The following is a 20474-nucleotide window of genomic DNA, read 5'->3' as shown; positions in this document are numbered from 1 at the left end:
ACATTGTTACAAATCACGGTTTGTGCTCTGATAATTTTATTTTGGTTTCTTCAACATTAAAAAATAATTTTCAAATAATTTGCCAAAATATGCCTAGAAATAGCAAATATATAAATTAGTTTCCAATCAAAAAATGTTAATTTAAAAATTGGCATTTGTCATTGTCATGTTTTCGATTTGAAATGTTTCTTTTGGGAACCACCAATTTTTTAAATCAAGAAGTATTCAAAACGATTTTGTCTCCAGTTGATTTTTGGTAATTAATGTTTGCAGTGCACTGTTTTTTTTCATTTCTCTCTTTCCCACGAAACCATGCTATGGTTTTTCGGAGGTTTCAATTACTGATAACACATTTTTCTCAATACTCTTGATTATAATTTGCATAGTTTTATCATTTCTCACTTGAATTGGAAGGTGACACGTTCATGAATACTTTCAATTTATAGTTTCAAGATGCTACTGGAACAGATTTGGGGTTTTTTAACGGCTCATCCAATATCTGTTGTTACTACTATTCTGATAGTTTATCTTATTCATATTACTTTAAAACCATTGAATCGAGTCAGGAGACTTGGCGATGTTGGATTGTTTTTCGGAAAACCAGAGGTGACAGTTTATAGATATTTCAAGTGTTGAATAATTATATTTTCAGCTGAAAGGATTTTACAGAGAACGTCAATTGGAGAGATTGAAGCTTTTAAGAAGAGTTGGAGATATGCCTCCAGTTTTTCCCAATGGATGGTATTGTGTTTGTGAATCTGAGAAGTTAGCGAACAATCAAATAATGGAAATCACAGTTTTAGGTAAATTCAAAAGAAACAAATTTTAGTCTAATGTAAGGAAAAGTTGTAGAAAACATTTTCACAATTTCTCTAAATTATGAAATGGAAGGGCAAGTTGTAAGAGTTCGACATTGGTCTGAAAAGAATAGACGCTCGGCGTCCTGTTATTTCCAGATTTTGATTGATTCAGTGCTTGTTTTTCTTGGAGTTTCGGTTTTTATTTTAATTTTTAAAATGGATTTAATTTTTTTTGACTTAAAACAACGTCACATCGGATTTTTGAATTCAATTTGAAAAAAAAATTAAATTTACAGAAAGGGAAAGGTGCCATACTGTGTAACGACTCTATTTTTATCCCAGTAGAATCACCTGACACTTCACTACCACAGTTATTTTTTAATTAATGATAAGTACAGTATGTTCAGTAGCTTGTTGGTGATCAAAGTGTGAATGCTACATTTGACACTACATCAAAAAATCACACAATCATAATTTTCATTTTTTTCAGGGCAATTTCTATCACTGATAAGATCTGAGTCGGGCGCCGTCTATATCACAGACTCATATTGCCCGCACATTGGAGCGAATTTTAATATTGGAGGACGGGTGAGCACATTTCTCCGCATATTACGGCTCTTCTGATTTGGGATTACAGGTAGTACGTGACAATTGCATTCAATGCCCATTTCATGGATGGATTTTTAGTGCAGAAACTGGAAAATGTGTTGAAGTTCCGTATGATGAAGGAAGAATTCCAGAGCAAGCAAAAGTGACAACATGGCCATGTATAGAAAGAAATAATAATATTTATCTGTGGTATCATTGTGATGGAGCAGAACCAGAATGGGAAATTCCGGAGATCACAGAGATTACTGATGGCTTCTGGCATTTGGGAGGAAGAACTGAGCATGAGGTTATGTGCCATATTCAAGAAATTCCGGAGAACGGAGCAGACATTGCACATCTGAATTATCTTCACAAATCGGCTCCACCTGTTACCAAAGGATCAGATATTATAAAAACAGATCTATCAGATCCCCAGCCAGCTGTTCAACATGTTTGGGATGGAAAATGGGAAGTGAAATCAGAGGAGGATAGACATTGTGGAGTTATGCATTTGAATCAATTTATGACTTTTTGGGGATATAAAGTTCCATTAACCAGCAGTAAACTTGTTGCAGAGCAGGTAATTTTTCCAAAATGTTTTGGTTTTGACTGGTTTTGAAAGTTCATACTTATATTTTTTTACTATTAGTTAAGTAAATAACATTTCCGCCTCACAAGAGGATAATTATTTCGTAGAACAAATGTTTCAAATTTTTGAAAACGCTAAATTTAAAGTTTTTTTTTCAAAAATTTATTTTTAAAAATTTCAGCATGGTCCTGGAATTGTCCACATGTTGTTTGATTTTGGAATTTGGGGGAAAGGAGTCGTATTTCAAACAGTAACTCCCGAAGAAGCACTTCTCCAGAGAGTTCGATTCAGAATATTTTCAAATATTCCATGGTTCTTTGTGAAATTCTTCATGACAGTGGAAGCAATGCAATTTGAACGAGATGTGTTTATTTGGTCCAACAAAAAGTATATAAAATCTCCATTGCTGGTAAAGAACGATGGACCGATTCAGAAACATCGAAGGTAAGGACTGAAAACAAAGAATTTGAAGTTTCGCTCTTTTTTCAGATGGTTTTCTCAATTCTACACGGAAAATAGTCCAAAAATGCTGAAAGATGGAAGTTTGTCCAATCAAGCAAAATCAATTTTTGACTGGTAAAAATAAGTTTTATTGGAATTGAAATAAAAACAATTTACACACTAGTTTCACAATCAATTTCCATAGAATTTTGTGGTTCAACTCTGGAGTTGTCAAATAAATACCACATTTCCATTGCAAATGTTATGAAAAAGTGCATAAAATGAATAATGTCTGCTTGAAAAATATCATTAACATTGATTGTACATTCGTTTGTTAATTGATAACCAGATATTAAAGCAGACACTGTGTTGAATATCAAGTATGATTCAATTACTGCAATAGTTGATATAAGTTGAATTATTTGACAAGAATATTGAAGATTCGGTTGTATTCCAGACTTTTTCAATTTTAAAACCTTGTAACACAGTAGTAAAGAAGTAAGGCCAGAAGTCACACTATTCAACGACACAATTACCTGAAAAAGAGGAAATCATTGCAACTATCAAGACGATAAGATCATACTACAAGTGAGCCGCAAACATTTCTGGCCTGTTTTACAAAATTGCCTAGAATATAATTACCTTTTTGAATCTATGTACTACTTTCCTACATTTCGACAGTAACTTTCAAAAATATTTTTCCGCGAAATTTCTTTGGATTACCAACAAAAAAGTAATTTCAAAAGTTACATGAAAAATTGTATTTTAATATTATAAGTTGATTACATTAAAACACGAAAGAAAATAGCTTACAAAGGAGTTTTGATCAGTTTGTGGAAATCGAAATACAAATGGATCATATAAGTTACATGGATGACTCCAAATTATGTATATAATTGCAATTATTGTGAATAGGTAGTTTGTCTTGATATTTAATTTCCAAAATGTGATATTCTCATCAATCGAAAATACTACTCGTATGGCATTCAAAAATGTAATGATCAGAAAAGTCCCAGTTATATTTGTTTGTAAATACAAAATTTCAATAGAAAATGAAAAAAGTTTGAGACCTGATGAAATCATCACGCAACATTTTTGAACTTCTTCAGAAAATATAAGAGATCCACAAAGCAGATACATATAAAAAAGATGGAGTTTCAAGAAAAAGTTGAAATAAGGAGTACTATTGACAAAAAATTCCTGAAAAAATACCGAGTGATAATATCCGATCAGGATTTCAGACGTACCTTTTTGAAAAAATGAAAATAAAAATGCCAAGATGTCAGTGTAACAAGAAAAAAAAGTTGAGAATAGAACCAATAATTAAAATAACGTTCACTTTCATTCAGGTAGGATCCATTTGCAGATTTCCAGCTAACCGAAAACATTTAGAAAACTTTCACATCTGGCTAAACAATTTTTGTGTAAGAAATGGTACAGGTGATTTTTTTCAAACTTCAGGTAACACATGTTGGAATTCGATTACTGATTTAGAATATTTGAAAAGTTTCTAAATTAACTTTTGAAAGCATTGCATTCAGTATTATGATGTTTGATGCTAATCTACGTAGTTTTCAAAAAAAATAATTTGAAATTTAGAAATTTTCATTTCAGAGCTTTTATATTTTGTGAATATTTTGTATATTTAGTGTATTTTTGACAATTGTATTAGGTTACAGAATCAAAATCATTCATTTCAGATCGTTCGTACACATTCAAAAAATATTCAGTTTAGTTCTGAGTAGGTCCAAATCCAGCTTCTCTCTTTCCGTAATATCCAGCATATGCAGATCCAAGTCCATATCCTCCATAAGTTCCATATGCTCCGTATCCATATCCTGCATAGTATGATGGATAATAAGATGAAACATATCCATAATATTGAGCAGAAGCTTCTTGAACAATTGAGCACATGGCAATGACGAGGACGCAGAGAAGGCTGAAATTGGAAATTAAAAGTTTTAAAGTCAGTCAAAACTTACAACTTAGCATTCATTTTCAGTCGTATTGTAGAAGAATGATCTTGCTTTCTTCTCACTCAAAAATTATTTTTATACCTGGCATTGTTTGCTCATTTCATTCATTCATTGCACCCGTCGCTGTTCACGCTTTTTACTTTTTTCCTCAATAAGTAAACCTGCCAAATACACATTGATCGATGATTATGTTTAAAAAAATCTTAAAACCGTCAGAACTCTATGGCAACTGTGCCCTTTTGACAGGTTTGATTATGAACTAGTGAAAAACGTATGAAAAACTACGGCTTGGGCAATGAACATGAGTGAGCAAACTGGGAAACGGGTGAAAATGTATACACACTTTGGGTATAAAAGTGGAAACTTTTGGGAGAATAAGCAAGGACCTTCACATTCTTCTATTACTCAATTCATTATGAATTCTAAATTGTAAGTTTCGGGCCTTCAACAGTTTTCTCAATATCCATTTTTCAGCCTTCTCTGCGTCCTCGCCATTGCCATGTGCTCAATTGTTCGAGAAGCTTCTGCCCAATATTATGGATATGCTTCATCTTATTATCCATCATACTATGGAGGATATGGATACGGAGCATATGGAGCTTATGGAGGATATGGATTTGGATCTGCATATGCTGGATATTACGGAAAGAGAGAAGCTGGATTTGGACCTACTCAGAACTAAACTGAATATGTTTCGAATGTGTACGAAAGTTCTGAAATGAATGATTTTCTGAATTTAAATACATTTCTGGATTATCTCAAGGCTTAATTGTTCGTTGGTATTTTAGTTAAGACTAAAACAAAAAAAAACTGTAAAAACGTGTTCTTATATTTTTTTGTTCTTATATTGATCGAAATCAATTTTTTTAAACATTAATTTCGCTGACGCAAATACTGAACAGGTGTATTTTATCAAAACTTTCAAATATTGAGTCGACACCAAAACCAAACAAGTTTTGAAATATCGAATTTTATTTTCTGTTGTCTTTTATACAAACTTTTGCTCCAAAAAATGATTTTTGAAAGTTCAAGCTCCTCATCTAATAATTCCTTTAATCTGCAAATCTCTGACATTCTGATACTCGTCGACTCAAAAAATGCTATCAGAATATTATTTGTGAGCATATCAATACTATTGGCGGTAATCTTGAATGTTAAGGTAAACTGTTAAATGTTGTTTTCCCAAAGTGATTCAATTGTTAGACTAATACATTCGAATCCAGTAGTCATTTTTCTCTACTTTTCTTAATGTCTACTGTTGTCATAGTTTTTATTTCAATACTCTGGTTAGTATGCCTTGGATCACTTCTGTTTTTCAAAGAACTTCGACTGATTTTTTTGACAACTTTGTTTTTTCTTCGCTTATTACGCGGAGTTTTTGCTCCAATGATACCTTCAATTATCACGATGATAATGTTTTTATATTCACTCGCATTAGTTTTCCAAAGAGCAGAAACTTTAAAAACTGCCTTTCAGTCAAAAATTGGGTTTGTTAACATTGAATTGCGAATGAAAAATATAATTTTTTAGATCTCGAGCAATATGGATATTATCTTTCATTTATGCACTTTGGTTTCACCCATGGAATAGTTACAGTAAGTTTTGATTTCATTATTTTTCAACACACTTTCGAAATTCTAAAATACGTGCAAATAAAATTGGGCGCGAGCTCGCAATTAACGAAGGTTGTTTCGACTTTTCGAAACAACATTTGACAACTCTAATACTTTTCACATAAGAAAACAATTTTTATTCAAATTAAAAATGTAACAAAATGTTTGTACTTCAGATCAAATGGTATATCATCATACTTTTGAGGGTAGTTTATTTCCTATATTTTATATCAATTTAGTTGATTGTTTTATGATTATGAGTTCTACAGTTCTCATTGTTATCAAACTGAAAGATGTCTACAATCATCCGAAATATTTATCAAATTACGAATTAACAAGTATCAATCATGTTATAATAATTCTTTTGTTTCAATATGTAAGATTAAACATCAGAATTTAATTCATTCCATTTATTTTCAGCTGATGTTACTATACATTGGCGCAGTGGTATTCATTTTTGGAACAAACGAAACAAGAAATATCGAGCCAGATTCCAATAATGAGGTTGAAATATGGATGACTTTTTGCATTTTCGGACCATTTTCATACCCATATTCCGTTTTTATCAGTTCATTGTTTTCCAGGAAAAGATCGAAAATCAGACATATGAGAACTGTTACTTTTGATGCTAGAAGAATGAGAAGCCAATGAAAAAACGTTCAATTTATTTAAATCAATTTTCAAATAAAATCATCTTGGTTTCAATTTTTAAAAATATTTTAAAGAACAATGTACGATTTGATTAGCAGTTTTTGTTCAAAAAACTATGAGAGATGATGAAATGCAACCAAAACAGAAACTATGGACCAGGGTTTCTGATAATGACGGCCAAGGACAGAGTGCGGGAAATTCTCCCTAGAAAATTGAAATAGTGCTACTTTGTGTGAAGGAAAGGTAACTAAGTGCGTCAGAAAGTTGAAGCAACTTACTCAAAGAAAGAGAGTGGGTGGAAAAATGGGTAAGTTCCAAAATGAAAATTTTTATGCTGAAAATATAGCACGCTACATGAAACAGTTGGTTGATTGTCTCCAATGTTGCAAAAAATAGTTATGAGAGGTTTGTTATAGATTATGAAAAATCAATTCAGATTTTCCTGAAGAACACGTGTTTCCATGCAAGATAGTGAACTGGAATAACACTTTGAACTACTGATTCATAGAGTTTCAGATTGTCCAGAGAAAATGCTGTTTTCACTGGAGAGGATGACGGATTAATGGATTCCATTGTTATGTTACGTTCGTCAATGGCAGGGATGAAGCATGCATTCGTCAGTAGGAACGCCTGAAAGGATTTTTGCATTCAGATTTTGAGAATTGAAAATGTTATGTTATTTGTTAGAATGTCCACAAAAAAGTTATTACTTCAAAGAGTCAAAAGAATATTTCATTTGTTAGCTTTACACTTCCCCATAAACCTAATCTATTTCGATAGCTCCTCACTCTTACCAATTTTATCATCACAAAAAGCAAGGTAAGGTGAAATCTGTTGTCTTTGAATGCAATTCGAAATGACATTCGGTAACCATGGAGACAAATGAAGAAAATAGAAAGTGCAACAACAAATGCATCAATGATGTTGAAGGACTGAAATATCTTGGATTATAACTGTGAAAGAAATCATCATTACCGTAGAAATGTGACCATTTTCATGATGAATCCGACGGATTGTGACAATGTCTGAAAGATTACGTGTATTTGATTCAAAACTGAGAACGCCATACCCCAGGGGTTGAATGAATTGAATAAACAACCGTATATCAACATTGTTAGCCATATCATTTTGTCTCTGAAAACGAGTATCACGAGTTGTATTCTTATGGGAGTATAATATGAATAGATCACATCATTTTTCAATATGAAATACTTATACTTCATCATTCTTTGTTCTGACATACCTGCAAATGTTGAAGTATCGAAAATCGAATATTTCGGGAATCTCATAAGATAGAGTTGTTGAGTAGATCAAGATGAGTGGAACCATCCAGTCAGCCATAGTGTCATGATACAATAGAGAGACTATGGTAGGGATGTAGACAATGAAACATGATTTTATGCTGGAGAAGAAGGTACCAATGGTTCCAACAATGATGAAATCCACCAATGGGCATATCAGTCCAAAGAAATGGAACCAGATGAATGAAGAAGCACATGGGAATGCATTTAGTTCAACAAGCTGAAATTTCTTTAAAGTGAACATGTTCTAGCTTTATTTTAAAATGTGTGGCTAAGGATTTTAACCTCCAGAGCAAACAGAGGCTCTAAATTGAAATATTTTTTACTGATATCAGGAGATTAGTATTCTCCACACTTCCATATTTAATTACGAAATGTGCTCCCGTCTTTGCATCATTTCAAAATATAACAACAAATTTGTTAGTACGGAAGCCTTACAACGGAGAAAATTGTTGTTTTTTAAATCCTCGAATATGGCGAAACAAATTCTCAAAGTTTCGTAAACTAGTTTAAACTAATAATATTTTCTCCTGGAGTTGGAAATGTGTCAGTGGGGATTTGTATAAATAGTCTACCATGGGCCATAAATATAAAATTAGAACACTCCAAAAAACTATACATATATTTCTCAAAACTTTCTGTCAAAGTGAAACTGTATTTTGATTTTGACCTACAATTAAGACACAATAAGGATATAAAGCTTGTACAAATGTTTTTGGTCGACTTCCAAATTTATGATATTACAACTTTTTGATTGTATGGTAAATTAAAAACTTTCAAAATACCCGGAGAAAATCACTATACAATTTGACCATTGTATACCGTAGAAGTTATCCACCTTGCTCCTCTGCCCGGTTACATGTCTGCCTTTCGCCTATTTATTGAAATTTAGCGCAACTTTCGGTTCTCAAAAGTTATGTATTTATGGCTATGTGGATTAATCAACCAATAGTAAATCTTGAAATACCTTTCCCTTAATCTTCAGAATTCTCCACAAATTCATTGTCACAATGAACATTATAATGTAGAAGCAGAAGAAGATACTAATATTGGACTCATCAGAAAGAGAAAACATTATTTCTCAATCAGTAAAATGAGTAGTTGGATAAGAATGAAAAAGTAGGCGTATACGAGCAAGTGAATGAGAGATAATTCATGAAAAGTGAGAAGAGAGGGAGGAGACGAATATTAGTATTATTCAACGACTGGTCATGTTAGTAGTCGTTGTGATGTGAAGAAGCTGAAAATGGACACAAGAGAAGCGATTGTCAGGTGCTCAAAACAACTTTTTTGTGAGAAAAAGAAGGATACTGTTGTTCTAATTGCTTTTTCAATTGCTAAATTTAGGAGTGACGTTCGAATCGAAAAAATGGAACAATTCAACTATATGGTAATGAGTATATAGTAATCTAAAAATAACATCGGAATAATAAGATAATGCATTTTAGCGAGGACGCGAAATTTCAGTAAACAGTAAAGCTACAGTTTTAAACTGGGAAAAGGTACACTTTTGCGATTTTTCCAAGAAAATACGGTACCCGGTCTCGACACTACAAATGTTTTGTTAAATGCGAAAAGATGCGCGCCTTTAAAGATTACTGTAATTTGAAACTTTCGTTGATGCGCAATTTTCATCGATTTTTCATAATTTTTTTTCTCAATTTGGTCAAATTTGAATGTTTTTATTGTCTACAGTACTCTCTAAAGGAGCACACGTTTTTGTATTTAACAAATATATCGTGCCGAGACCGGGCATCGTGCTTTTGCACAAAACTTGTACTTTTTTTTCTTCAATCGACCTATGCATTGAAATTTTATCTCCGAATATGAAAATGAGACTTTCACCTAAATTTAGCGTTCAACGATTTATTTTTTAATAAAACAATCTTCATTTCTGAAAATTCATAAAATACGCATACACTCGGTTATTCGACAACTATCTAGTTATCGAATTCTACAAAACAAGGCAGGCGTTAAATTATTAGTTAAACAACAACAACATTACCGGAGGGATATATTTTCAGTTTAAATTTTGGATGATGAAACAAAGATAAAAGACATTAGGAATTCAAAAAAAATCAAATAGAAGAAACAACAGAGGATCTGTATATACTGGAATGTGGAGACTAAGACATAAAAAATATTAATGAAATAATACTAGTCGAACGCGGCTTCCAACTTCCTAGCCTCCACAATTTTCATTTTCCAAAAGCGCTTATCAATATCATCGGGGACTTTCTTTGAGATCTGTAACAACCATAATTAACTCATTCCACTGTTTTATTTGCGTGAAAATAAAAACTGATAACTCTAGTTAAAGCTTACAATTTCCATTGCGTGAATGTTAGCAATGAACGCATCATGATTCTTTTCTATTGCCGCAGTTCGAACGGAATCAGCCAGATTTATTGCGAGTTTTTTCAGTCCTTCAGACATTTGAGCGAATTGATCCGTAATAGATTCTGGAATGTAATTCGATATTCAGACGAATGATCTATATTAACAGTGGAAAAATTTGAATACTATTACAAAACAGTCAGAAAATGAGAATACCTACAGTTCTTCGACACAAATATATTTCTCTCCCACTTCCATAGATTCTCTTTTGCTACCACATTTTTTACAGAAAGGTAAATGCATTCTCATCACCAACATTTTTCTATTAAGTAAGCATGAAGTAGATTTACCGGTGAATGCATCAGCTCCAGTTTCGACTTCCATCAATTTTTGATCAGTTTCTACGAATGTTTCTGAGCAGATCGACTGTACACTGAAGTTCTCATCGTTGATATCAGGATCCTCCAAAGTTGTCACCGCCGTGGGATCTTTATTGTCTTTCGGATCTTCAGTTACACTTTTACAATGATTTCCACGTTTATCGGTTTCGTGAATATCATCTGGAGCAACGCTGTTAACCGAATCGTTTGGAGCAGTCTTTGGAGCGTTGGATCCCTGTTTGAAATTATCATTATTTGAATGCATTACAAAAAACCAACCTGAGCAACGCTCGAAATATCTGGAATTTGGCACATCATGTTAGAACTCGATGATTGCCGTTGGTTTTCATCAAGGACTGGAGCGAACAATGTTTGGGGCTTTGTTTCCATTCTGCTATATTGATAATTCTCTGAAAGTAATATTTCGGGTGAAATATTATTTTTTTTGTTTTAGCAAATGTATCGTACCATTTTTGTCATCTTTGCCTGGCGAAATCTGGCGACCAAATTTATTTGAGGGAACGATGTTTTTTTCTGAACAAAGCATCTTCGTATTCAGGATATCGCTAGAGCCGGGTCCTCCAAACGGATCTCTGAATTTCTCTGGAGCAGTCAATGGTCTCTGCACGACTGGAACAGTATAATTCGTTTTTGGAACGGATGGTGATTGTGGAACAAGGTGATGACTTGAAATAGAAGACGCTTCATATGTGCTTATTTCCGACATGTTGTGTTCAGAATTTTTGGAAGATGTTGGCAATGGCTGAAAAAAAAATGTATTGGGGACAGAAGTCAAAAATACTGCTTCTTGCATACGCAGTTTATATATCACAATGAATTCATAAACTTGAACGTACCGTATTTGGACGCTCAATTGAGACTTTGTTTAGTGAGCCAGCTAGCCTTGATGGCGCTCGAATAATTGATGCAGGAGACATTATTTCATCTTCCTCGTTTTCCTGTATAGTAGAATTCGGCGGCACTGTTGGCGTTGATGTTTCTTCCACATTTTGATTATTTTGAGGTGAAATGTCGCTTTTCGTAGACTCAAAGCTCGAAAAAGAAATATTTGTAGCATCAGCTCGATTCGATTCCGACTGTTTAGTAATATCGTTCTTGATTGAATTGCTCACTGGATAACTACTGCCGAGAAGACTTGAGCTAGAGAGTCCCTTCTGAGAGTGTGGTGGGAGTCGAAGCTGATAGTCTTTGGCCCGTGCTATGCTAGCTCTCCCATATGGGCAATCGTCCATGCTAGAAGACGTCGGATGCGATGAAGCGACGGGATTCACTGATTTCGTGTCATGTTCGATAAGATCGAGTCTGGAAAATCACATTACATTAGATTAATGTAGAATTGTAATTTGATATATTTCCTTTTAAAATTTGACTACATGAAGAAGATAACGCTATATTTTAAACTCACTCCACATCACTATCATCATCAGTGCTATTCAAATATTTGAACTCCGGAACCTCCTTCTTGTTTAATTGCTCAAATGTCAAACTAACGGGATCCTTCGATGCAACGATTTGATGACCAACTGCAGTTCTTATTTCTGTAGAAGTGGTTTTCGGTGTTCCAAGAAGAGAAGGATAGTCGATGACCAGTTTTTTCTCTTCCTTGTCCAGTTTGTAGATGAATGCAAACATTCCTGCTTTTCGCTTCTCTTTTGCATCGTAAAAATTAAGAATAAATTGGTTCATCCCCGAAACGTAACTTTTTCTGATAGCCGAGATGCCAACAATACGAGCACAGTGAAGGGCACATGGATAGTCTTTAATTGAAAATTGGTCGGAAACGAAAAGAGTCTTCTGCTTAACAGATACTATTTGCACATTGTCAATGAATGCAACGAGATATTTTCGCTCAGCGTCTGGTATGTTCATATCTCCGTCTTCGGAGAGTATAATACAACGGTAAGCTTTTCCATGTTTTTGTTTAAAAATGTACATTGCTCCTGGAACGATTTCGGACTCATGGGGATTTCTGAATGTTGCTGCAGCTCGCTCCATATCATCGCTAAGGCTTTTGTGTGCATGTTGGGAGTTGTTGAAGACAAGCACTGTGAACGGAAGCAAAGCGTAAATTGGACATATCTGAAACGATAATAGGTATAATACATGATTGTTAGAACTAACTCACATTGATATAGGATGGCATGGGAATGTTGAGCTTTGCTGTATTCTCTTTCAGCTCGTGAAGATCCGCCTCAGCAACGGTGCGGCATTTTGGTTGAACAGGAGTACTGAACAATAAAGCTTGATCACGAAATGTGTACTCATCTAAAAATAACCTACGTAAGTTACATTTAAAAAATTCCCATAAGCACCTACCTTTGAACGGGTCATAATCGAAGATTGTTTCGAATCGAGAACAAATCACCCTCTCCGTTGGATTCAGCTCCTCCCTTTTAGTCGGTGCTTGCTTATTATACATTCGTTCAGCAAGGCTATATGCATGTTCCCATTCTTGCTGGGAGTTCATTGTTTTTCTGATTCCTAAAACTAGAACTGATATTCAATTATTTACGAGGATCAACCAAAGTTTAATACAAATGTGGAACACTAAAATATAACGTTTTTAAATAGCAAAATTATTGAAGGAGCACATAATAATTCTTGAATAAAATAGGATTTTTAGGCCTTAAAAAATTATCGACCGGAGAGAAATCAGAAAGTTCAACGCGGACACGAAAAAATTCACAGTTCAACATTTTCTCATACCGTAATCCTTACATTTTTTTGAAACTTCAATTTTTCATATTTTTTTACTCTTCCTGATTTTTTTGTTGGTTTTCTCAGTTTATATTATTGAAATTGTTGTTATCAAGTTCACGAATTAGTTTAAACTTTCTAATCCTGCTGTAAATAGTCTCTTTTGTTTATGATTGTCTCTATCTTCCTTGTCGTCAAGTTGTGTGTGCTTTGTGCAAACACGGCCACGACAAAGCGCACACGCCTAAATTTTTTTTATAAAAATATTTTATTATGTGAATTAATGTGAATTCACTCTTGCAGATTTGTTCCCTTCTTCCTTCTCTTTTCAATGTTTTCTTTTAGTTTTTGGTTTTATCCATTTTTTTTCAAAAATGATTAGCATTTTGCTTGATTGTAATCACGTGCCCATTTTGTTTGACATCTGGAAGACAACGAAAAATGTGGTGCTAAATTTTCGGCGTCTCAAGCATTTTGTAGTGCATTTCTTTAAAAGAATATATAAATTTCAATATGTTAAACTAAAAATAGGCTTTTATTACTTGCGATTTAAATAAACTTCGAATGTCGCAAGAGTAATTGAATTTTCAGTAATATGACTACGAGCCATACTCCTGAACCAAAAGAAGTAGAAGACTATCAGGAAGACGGAGAAATACTGGACGATGATGATGATGTACCAACGGAAATTCCAAATATAACTTCTGAATGTTAGTTTCAAGTTTGATATCAATTTAAACAAAAACAATTTTCAGTTTTGGTGAATTATCCCTCATCGGAAGACGAAAAATCTCCTGAAGACGTTATCAAAGCCTACAAGAGGAAAATTGAAAATCAAAAGAATGTGGAAAACGAGGAATCTGTAATCCCCGCTATTGATCCAAAATTATGTAAAGTTTGTTTGAAAAACGAGCACAAGTACAAATGCCCAAGATGTGAAATGCGGACATGTTCACTGGATTGTTCAAAGAAGCACAAAGCGGATAATAATGTAAAGTTGTTCACGTTTGAAAAAAGCAATTTTATTTGACTATTCAGTGTGATGGAGTACGGCAAGCGTTTACCAAGGTAGATAAATTGTCTCAATATGATCCACAAAAGTCAATTGATGATCAGAAATTCATGCACCTGATGAAAGAGAAAGTTGGGTTAGGAGCTGAACCAGTTGGTGGTGTCGGTAATGATGTGAATAGTTCGGATGGAGAAGAGAAACCAGTTGATCCGAATGCACTTCGATATACAGTAAGTAGTAGTATCTGTCAGCTTCATAAATATCGAAATTTAGACCAACTCTCCCACCGAGAGATATCTTCTCAACGCGGCTCGATTCCGTCATATTTGGTTAGGATTTGTTGGCGAACAAGAAAATGAGAGCAGACACGAGCAACATTCTGATACTATTTTTTGGACTTTGAAACTATCATTCAAAAAACAAACCGCGGACGGAGGTATAGAAGTATTCGAAAAGATAGTTAACAATATTCCTGAAACAATTCGAGTAGCAACAGTTTTGAAGCAATTCTTCAAACCCCGCCAATATGGATGCATTGTCTCTGAAAGCGACCTCGACGTTGAGAAGCTCAAGCCGTTTATTGATCGCGGAATTGACGATGTCAACGTTTATATGGAAGTTCACGCAAATCCAGAACGATACTACGGAATTATTACTGATAGCACCATTCTTGAAATGACAAGAACTCGAGTCGTTGCAGATTTTCCAAAATTAGTAATTACTATGAAGGACGAATTTATTGAAAGTATGCAGTTATTGTCTATGGAAGAACTTGCTGAGATTCAAACCAAATACGGAGGTGTAGGAAATCAAAGATTCGGAGGCGGCGGTAGAGGACGTGGTGGTAGAGGCTTTCATCGCGGAGGCGCCAATCGAGGTGGAGGAGGCTCGAATCATAATATCTTCAGAGTTAGTGGTTCAATATTTATTCAGATTCAAAATAAATGATTTCAGAAAAGACCAGGACAAGATGGAGGTCAAGACGGTGGTTTCAAGCGTGGACGCGGCGGAAATTTCCACGGAGGAAGCCGAAGAGGTGGATATCAGAACCGCACCCATCAGAATATCGATACCTTCGACCCATTCGAGCCCTTCTCCGGACCAAATCGACTTCCTATGGAGTACAATTGATTTGTTTTTTTTGTTGAAATATTTGGTACATTTTGTTGAATTTTATTCGTTTTTATCCATTTTTTGTACAACGTTGTTACACTTGTTATTTCTACATTTTTCAATTTTTTTTTTATAAAACATGAATGTTAGAGTTAATGGTCGAAATTCAAATTTTCATCGCGTACCGATCGCTTCTTTTTATTTTAAAACAGATCACAAACTTCTTTTTCATAGTATTATTGCTTGAAGAAACATGGATCCAAATCAACCATCAACTTCCGATTTCTTAATAGAGGAAGAAGAAGAGTACGGTAATATTTTAGAACAAGGTTCTGATGTTCCTGAAGTAGAAGAATACGATTTTGATGATGATGATGATACAAATGGAATTATTGCTGGAATTGATACAAAACCTCATCTTACTGGATTACACAATGGGTCCGGGAATAGAAAAAGAGTAGAAGAGCCAGCTGAAGCCATTGATGATGAAGAATTAGTGAACGCTATCAATAGATTCATGAGAAATGAATATGACTATGATCAATTTATGCGGGTTACTGGAGGACAAACTCTCAAGGAAGAGTTAGGAGCAAAGCAAAAAAGATCGGCAAGAAACAATGTGGTCGACGAAGTCGAAGAAATTGATACTGCAGATGATGATGAAGAAGAGGACGATGAAGATGTAGAGTTAATGGAAGACGTTGAAGAAGTGTCAACTTCTCAACATGCTGGAAGTTCATACTCTTTTCAGTCTGCAGGACCTTCTGATCGCTACGACGCTCTTCCCGAAGAAGCTCGATATATTATGACACAGGTTTGCATTGTTAGACTATCGATATTACTAGAATGAGAAAGGTTACAGATGATGTCTGGTAAAGATGAAGGACAGGTAAACCATTCCGATGAAATGGAAGTTGAATATGAAGTAGAAACTGAAGAAAGAGAACCTCCTCCTCTGAAACAAGTAAAAATAGAAGGCCAGAAAGCAGATTCTACAAGTACAGAAACTCCAGCCACAAATGCAGAACCTCGAGATCGAGGAAAATTGAAAAGATTGGATGCTATGTTGGGTCAGGCAAACGTGTTAGCTGCTCGTGGAAATATCACCGATGCCATGGAAATTCTTCGAGAAGTAATTAAACAGGATCATAAACATGCGATTGCTTATCAACAGATAGCCACTGTATATGAACAGTTAGGAGATCATCAAAAAGCTCTTCAATTTGGTTTACTGGCATCGCATCTAGATCCGAAGACTCCACCAGATGACTGGGTACATTGGGGAGATGAAGCTGAAAAATTCGGAATGATTGAAGAAGCTGCCGTTTGTTACGATAGAGCTATTCATCTCAATAATGAGAATTGGAAGTTTTACGAAAAAAGAATTGAAATGCTTGATCGGCTGAACCTACGACCTCTCGCAATGCGTACTCGTCTACAAGCTGCTCAATTGATCAACAATGAAATTTTACAAGTGGATTTTGAGTGGTTTCATGATTTGATTCGCAAAGTCGCTCAGTACTACATTACAATGAATGATGAAGAGAAAGCAATTCAATCTCTCGAAGCATTTGTTCTCCGGAGTAAAGAATTCGAACGAGATGCAGAACCACAACATGAAACTCTCATTGGAATGTATTTAGCAAAGAGCAAATTCCGACAAGCTGGAATGTCAATTCTGGCAATGTGCAATGGTGTCAAAGCAATTCGTTCTACAACAAAGGATCCCGCATGCCTTGTAAGTTGTTCATAAAGTCTATCACTGTGTTGTTTATAATAATTTATAAAATTATTTCAGATAACTTACACAAATGGAACATATGAATGTTTGCCTTTTCCACCTGTCGGAAGCGATATCGATTATGATATTGATGTCAATCTGTTTCCAGTCAGTATGCACTGCCATCTCGTCATTTGTCTCTTCAGTTTGGATGAAGTCGAACAGTCTTCCGTGTTGGAACATAAATTATTGAAAAGAAATTTCAATGTAGAAGAAGATGAAGGATTTATTCTAGATGTGCCAAGGCTTTACAAGAACAGAGGACATCCGAAACTTGCAATGGTGAGAAATATTATGTAATAACAAAATACAGTTTTTTTTAGAACTTCCTGGATCAATTGACCAAAAATCCTTGTTACAACAACGAAGCATCTGGTGCTTACTGGTATCTGAAAGGAAGTCTTGAAATGATGCAGAAGCATGATGATCTAGCAATGGAAGCATTCAATAAAGTTCTGATACTACAACCGGATCATATTGATAATCGTATCCATTTGTCAACTCTCCAGCAAAAATCTGGGTTTTTCGAAAAAGCCCTCGAAACCTTGGAAAATTATGACCTGGAAAACTGCTCATCGATGCCAGATGAACGTCTTCTTGCTCGTCGAGCAGACGTTTTATTCGAAGCAGGAGATTCTGAGCAGTTTGTAAGGATCACGAGAATGATGCTGGCTCCCCACTTCTACAAAGTCTATATTTCTCCAGATATTTTGAAGAAACGACGGGTTACCAAAGGAAAAACGACTAGTAAGTGAAATAACATTTTAATTGTCTTCAATACGAATTTCCAGCACCTGCTCTCAGTAATACTTTGAAAACTTGTGCTTTTGGAGTTGTTAAACATACAAATTGGGAACGCCTTGTCAAAAGGCTGGGAGCAACTGTAGAAGCCAATGGGACTTTTCAAACATCGCTTTCGGGAACAGATGTAATCATTATTCGAGCATACATTTGATTGTGTAAATTTTTAATTTTCAGATACATGACTACTGTTTGAAGTTAATCGAATGTTTAAATAAAATGGAGAAACATCAAGACGCACTCATTGTCTGTTGTTATGCATTTTTACATCCAACTCTTTTCAAAGCCGACAAGTGAGCTAATTTGTTCAAAATTTTCCACACATTACAAAATTTTCAGAATCTCCACTTTCCAGAATTTAGTATATTTTTGTGCAATCAAAGCAAGATGTTGGAATTTGGCATTTGAATATGTTAGATTCTTTCACACTTTTTCTTTGGTAACAATTTGTATCTTATTGGACGCATTTAAGTAATTTAAATTTCCAGGCAGTCAGCGATCCTCAAAATGGCTCATTCTCTGACGTTCTCCAAAAACGCCTTTTCAATGCAATGAACTACGTATTCGTCAACTCTCAGAATGTCTGCTACCATCGATTTATCATGAGAGCACTCGTCAAAGCTAAAGATAATCATGCTCTTCAAGCGATTTCAGGCAATAATTCACTTATCACGGGAACATACCGACATGCAATGGGAGAGTATCTTCGAGTATGGGTAGCCAATAAACGAAATCCACTCATCTGTATGCTGCTTGCTCTCACTTTCACTCATATGTCTTGTAAGAAGGATCTCTCAAGTAGACACCTCATCGGAATCCGAGGAATTGCTTTTATGAAGAAGTATTCAAAAGCACGGGCTTGCCAACAAGAAGTCTTTTATAACATTGCCAGAATGTTCCATCAAATGTCGATTCTCCCTCTCGCCAAACATTTTTATGATAAAGTATTGGAGGTTGATCCGCCGTGTGTGTTTGATTTTGATGAAGATGGCAATGAGGTTATTATTCCAGCAATGAAGTAAGACAATTTTAAAAATAAATTAGAAATTTCTGTCTGTAGAAATACTATTAAAATTTCAGATATGACCTGAGAAAGATGGCTGCTCACAACCTGGCTTTAATCTACCGAACATCAGGAAACAATTTCGCCGCTAGGAAAATTTATGAAAAATATCTTGTTGTTTGATTTTTTGTTGAAGAATAATTTTTGTTAATCTATCCAATGTCTGACATTGTGTGGTCTAATTTATAAGTAGCAATCCCATCGTACTTTTTTAAACAATTACTTATAAATTTTCTTTTTTATTATTTTTATTTCATTATATTTGGTTCTGAGAATATAGTTCAAGCTTCCATTCAATATCTGCTGATACTGATGCCGTATAAAAGGAAAATGTTTAATATTTACAGTATGTTCATTCTTTCTCTACTGCACGATACGGTGGCTATTCAGCCTCATCAATTGAGCTCTGATCAGCAAATTGTTATCAAAAAACGGCTCAATGAACGTCTCGCCAACAAAATTATTCCGGATCTTGGTCTCTGTATTTGTGTCTATGATATAAATGAAATTGGTGATTCGTACATTTTACCCGGCGAAGGAGATTGTAGAGCGAGAGTTAAGGTAATAAATCAATGTACAGTCGTATTTGAGAAATGAAATAAATCTTCAGTTCCGTATGATCGTTTTTCGGCCATTTGTCGATGAAGTTATTGAGGCCAAAGTGATTGGTTCATCACGACAAGGTCTTTGTCTAACAATTCAATTCTTCGAAGACATTTTTGTACCGGCGGAAAAGCTTCCAGAACCTCATGTTTTCGAAGAAGAAGGGCAAGTTTGGTATTGGGAATATGCACAGGAAGATGGAGAACCACCAGCAAAACTGTATATGGATCCAGGGAAGATTGTGAGATTCCGAGTGACGGAAATCATTTTCAAGTGAGACATTTTGTATTTCATCGAAATTAAAATATTGATTTGTTTGCAGAGATCTCAAACCAGAGTTAACACACGAAGAGAGAAAAACAGAGAAATCTATGGAAATCAAAGGTACGATGGCTAGTACTGGATTGGGATGTATTGGATGGTGGGCAGCAGAAGATGAAGATGATGAAGCGGTTGAAGACGAGCAAGATGAACAAGAAGAAGTTATACAGCCCAAAGAAGAAATTAGACAGCCTCAAGAAGAAGTTAGACAGCCTGTTAAAATTAAAGAAGAGCCAGTTTAATCAAATTTTAATTGATTATAACGGGTACACTGTTTTTACTTTTTGTTATTGTTGAATAAGTTGTTATTTTTTCGTCTTGCAAAATAAATATAAAGATAGCTTGCAAAGATCGATTATCCAATCATTATGTTTGTCTCATGATTTA

General features: G+C 34.7%; 10 protein-coding genes and 1 non-coding gene across 13 annotated transcripts; 7 read left to right on the top strand and 4 right to left on the bottom strand.

Annotated features, from left to right (window-relative positions):
- The first annotated feature begins 402 nt into the window (after positions 1–402).
- daf-36 (Cholesterol 7-desaturase) lies at positions 403–2600 on the top strand. The gene is made up of 6 exons (NM_073228.7): positions 403–606; positions 653–803; positions 1291–1388; positions 1438–1968; positions 2159–2421; positions 2467–2600. The coding sequence occupies exons 1-6, from the start codon at positions 454–456 to the stop codon at positions 2555–2557; spliced, it is 1287 nt and encodes a 428-aa protein (NP_505629.2). The 5' UTR covers positions 403–453; the 3' UTR covers positions 2558–2600.
- Positions 2592–3806, bottom strand: C12D8.20 (uncharacterized protein; the record flags this gene model as incomplete). The annotated part of the gene is made up of 3 exons (NM_001269269.1): positions 2592–2954; positions 3232–3618; positions 3666–3806. 3 exons carry the CDS (start codon positions 3804–3806, stop codon positions 2592–2594), a joined length of 891 nt encoding a protein of 296 aa, NP_001256198.1.
- A 285-nt stretch (positions 3807–4091) lies between these two features.
- On the bottom strand, positions 4092–4451 carry fipr-9 (FIP (Fungus-Induced Protein) Related). Its single transcript, NM_001028484.4, has 2 exons — positions 4401–4451; positions 4092–4357 (listed from the first exon to the last, which is right to left on the bottom strand). Exons 1-2 carry the CDS (start codon positions 4412–4414, stop codon positions 4150–4152), a joined length of 222 nt encoding a protein of 73 aa, NP_001023655.1. The 5' UTR covers positions 4415–4451; the 3' UTR covers positions 4092–4149.
- Positions 4452–4695: 244 nt separating this feature from the next.
- fipr-5 (FIP (Fungus-Induced Protein) Related) lies at positions 4696–5132 on the top strand (the record flags this gene model as incomplete). The annotated part of the gene is made up of 2 exons (NM_001028483.2): positions 4696–4823; positions 4869–5132. 2 exons carry the CDS (start codon positions 4696–4698, stop codon positions 5074–5076), a joined length of 336 nt encoding a protein of 111 aa, NP_001023654.1. The 3' UTR covers positions 5077–5132.
- A 275-nt stretch (positions 5133–5407) lies between these two features.
- Positions 5408–6712, top strand: C12D8.13 (the record flags this gene model as incomplete). 2 transcript variants are annotated; one of them, NM_001348582.2, is made up of 4 exons in its annotated part: positions 5408–5881; positions 5925–5989; positions 6184–6383; positions 6428–6712. In NM_001348582.2, the coding sequence occupies 4 exons, from the start codon at positions 5643–5645 to the stop codon at positions 6656–6658; spliced, it is 735 nt and encodes a 244-aa protein (NP_001335554.1). The 2 variants fall into 2 exon arrangements, with proteins under 2 accessions (NP_001335554.1, NP_001023649.2); NM_001028478.2 differs by having other exon boundaries at positions 5643–5881; positions 6277–6383; positions 6428–6658.
- On the bottom strand, positions 6584–9089 carry ZK856.14 (the record flags this gene model as incomplete). 2 transcript variants are annotated; one of them, NM_001269267.2, is made up of 6 exons in its annotated part: positions 6584–7288; positions 7453–7590; positions 7634–7683; positions 7728–7792; positions 7902–8179; positions 8927–9089. In NM_001269267.2, 6 exons carry the CDS (start codon positions 9032–9034, stop codon positions 7091–7093), a joined length of 837 nt encoding a protein of 278 aa, NP_001256196.1. The 2 variants fall into 2 exon arrangements, with proteins under 2 accessions (NP_001256196.1, NP_001256197.1); NM_001269268.1 differs by lacking the exon at positions 8927–9089 and having other exon boundaries at positions 7091–7288; positions 7902–7999.
- 21ur-13198 lies at positions 8497–8517 on the top strand. The gene has a single exon (NR_069259.1).
- Positions 9090–9807: 718 nt separating the features above from the next.
- hpo-40 (Hypersensitive to pore-forming toxin protein 40) lies at positions 9808–13186 on the bottom strand. Its single transcript, NM_073227.5, has 9 exons — positions 13014–13186; positions 12823–12962; positions 12103–12776; positions 11534–11999; positions 11145–11439; positions 10956–11086; positions 10647–10911; positions 10285–10421; positions 9808–10206 (listed from the first exon to the last, which is right to left on the bottom strand). The coding sequence occupies exons 1-9, from the start codon at positions 13162–13164 to the stop codon at positions 10117–10119; spliced, it is 2349 nt and encodes a 782-aa protein (NP_505628.2). The 5' UTR covers positions 13165–13186; the 3' UTR covers positions 9808–10116.
- Positions 13187–13985: 799 nt separating this feature from the next.
- zhit-3 (Box C/D snoRNA protein 1) lies at positions 13986–15669 on the top strand. Its single transcript, NM_073226.5, has 5 exons — positions 13986–14104; positions 14150–14385; positions 14433–14636; positions 14680–15315; positions 15361–15669. The coding sequence occupies exons 1-5, from the start codon at positions 13990–13992 to the stop codon at positions 15535–15537; spliced, it is 1368 nt and encodes a 455-aa protein (NP_505627.1). The 5' UTR covers positions 13986–13989; the 3' UTR covers positions 15538–15669.
- Positions 15670–15768: 99 nt separating this feature from the next.
- tftc-3 (TPR_REGION domain-containing protein) lies at positions 15769–19397 on the top strand. Its single transcript, NM_073225.6, has 9 exons — positions 15769–16333; positions 16382–17257; positions 17318–17581; positions 17623–18046; positions 18091–18227; positions 18278–18393; positions 18440–18539; positions 18589–19118; positions 19181–19397. The coding sequence occupies exons 1-9, from the start codon at positions 15773–15775 to the stop codon at positions 19284–19286; spliced, it is 3114 nt and encodes a 1037-aa protein (NP_505626.1). The 5' UTR covers positions 15769–15772; the 3' UTR covers positions 19287–19397.
- Positions 19398–19510: 113 nt separating this feature from the next.
- On the top strand, positions 19511–20433 carry rpc-25 (DNA-directed RNA polymerase III subunit RPC8). Its single transcript, NM_073224.5, has 3 exons — positions 19511–19724; positions 19774–20039; positions 20089–20433. The coding sequence occupies exons 1-3, from the start codon at positions 19512–19514 to the stop codon at positions 20327–20329; spliced, it is 720 nt and encodes a 239-aa protein (NP_505625.1). The 5' UTR covers position 19511; the 3' UTR covers positions 20330–20433.
- Positions 20434–20474: the final 41 nt, after the last annotated feature.

The sequence above is a fragment of the Caenorhabditis elegans genome, chromosome V (genome assembly GCF_000002985.6).
Source record: "Caenorhabditis elegans chromosome V".
NCBI classification, from domain to species: Eukaryota; Metazoa; Nematoda; class Chromadorea; order Rhabditida; family Rhabditidae; genus Caenorhabditis; species Caenorhabditis elegans.
This window is presented reverse-complemented; position numbering and strand designations above follow the sequence as displayed.

What these genes read in the sequence shown, in the direction of transcription:
- daf-36 (NM_073228.7), top strand. Translation starts at nt 454, where the DNA reads ATGCTACTGGAACAGATTTGGGGTTTTTTAACGGCTCATCCAATATCT. An exon ending in TGTTTTTCGGAAAACCAGAG is followed by an intron (nt 607 to 652) that starts GTGACAGTTTAT and finishes TTATATTTTCAG; the next exon opens with CTGAAAGGATTTTACAGAGA. An exon ending in ATTTTAATATTGGAGGACGG is followed by an intron (nt 1,389 to 1,437) that starts GTGAGCACATTT and finishes TTGGGATTACAG; the next exon opens with GTAGTACGTGACAATTGCAT.
- hpo-40 (NM_073227.5), bottom strand. Translation starts at nt 13,164, where the DNA reads ATGAACTCCCAGCAAGAATGGGAACATGCATATAGCCTTGCTGAACGA. An exon ending in GATGATGATAGTGATGTGGA is followed by an intron (nt 12,000 to 12,102) that starts GTGAGTTTAAAA and finishes GTGATTTTCCAG; the next exon opens with ACTCGATCTTATCGAACATG. An exon ending in TGGAGCTGATGCATTCACCG is followed by an intron (nt 10,422 to 10,646) that starts GTAAATCTACTT and finishes ATTACATTCCAG; the next exon opens with AATCTATTACGGATCAATTC.
- zhit-3 (NM_073226.5), top strand. Translation starts at nt 13,990, where the DNA reads ATGACTACGAGCCATACTCCTGAACCAAAAGAAGTAGAAGACTATCAG. An exon ending in TCCAAATATAACTTCTGAAT is followed by an intron (nt 14,105 to 14,149) that starts GTTAGTTTCAAG and finishes AACAATTTTCAG; the next exon opens with TTTTGGTGAATTATCCCTCA. An exon ending in AGCACAAAGCGGATAATAAT is followed by an intron (nt 14,386 to 14,432) that starts GTAAAGTTGTTC and finishes TTGACTATTCAG; the next exon opens with TGTGATGGAGTACGGCAAGC.
- tftc-3 (NM_073225.6), top strand. Translation starts at nt 15,773, where the DNA reads ATGGATCCAAATCAACCATCAACTTCCGATTTCTTAATAGAGGAAGAA. An exon ending in CTCGATATATTATGACACAG is followed by an intron (nt 16,334 to 16,381) that starts GTTTGCATTGTT and finishes GAAAGGTTACAG; the next exon opens with ATGATGTCTGGTAAAGATGA. An exon ending in TCTTTCACACTTTTTCTTTG is followed by an intron (nt 18,540 to 18,588) that starts GTAACAATTTGT and finishes TTAAATTTCCAG; the next exon opens with GCAGTCAGCGATCCTCAAAA.
- rpc-25 (NM_073224.5), top strand. Translation starts at nt 19,512, where the DNA reads ATGTTCATTCTTTCTCTACTGCACGATACGGTGGCTATTCAGCCTCAT. An exon ending in ATTGTAGAGCGAGAGTTAAG is followed by an intron (nt 19,725 to 19,773) that starts GTAATAAATCAA and finishes ATAAATCTTCAG; the next exon opens with TTCCGTATGATCGTTTTTCG. An exon ending in GTGACGGAAATCATTTTCAA is followed by an intron (nt 20,040 to 20,088) that starts GTGAGACATTTT and finishes ATTTGTTTGCAG; the next exon opens with AGATCTCAAACCAGAGTTAA.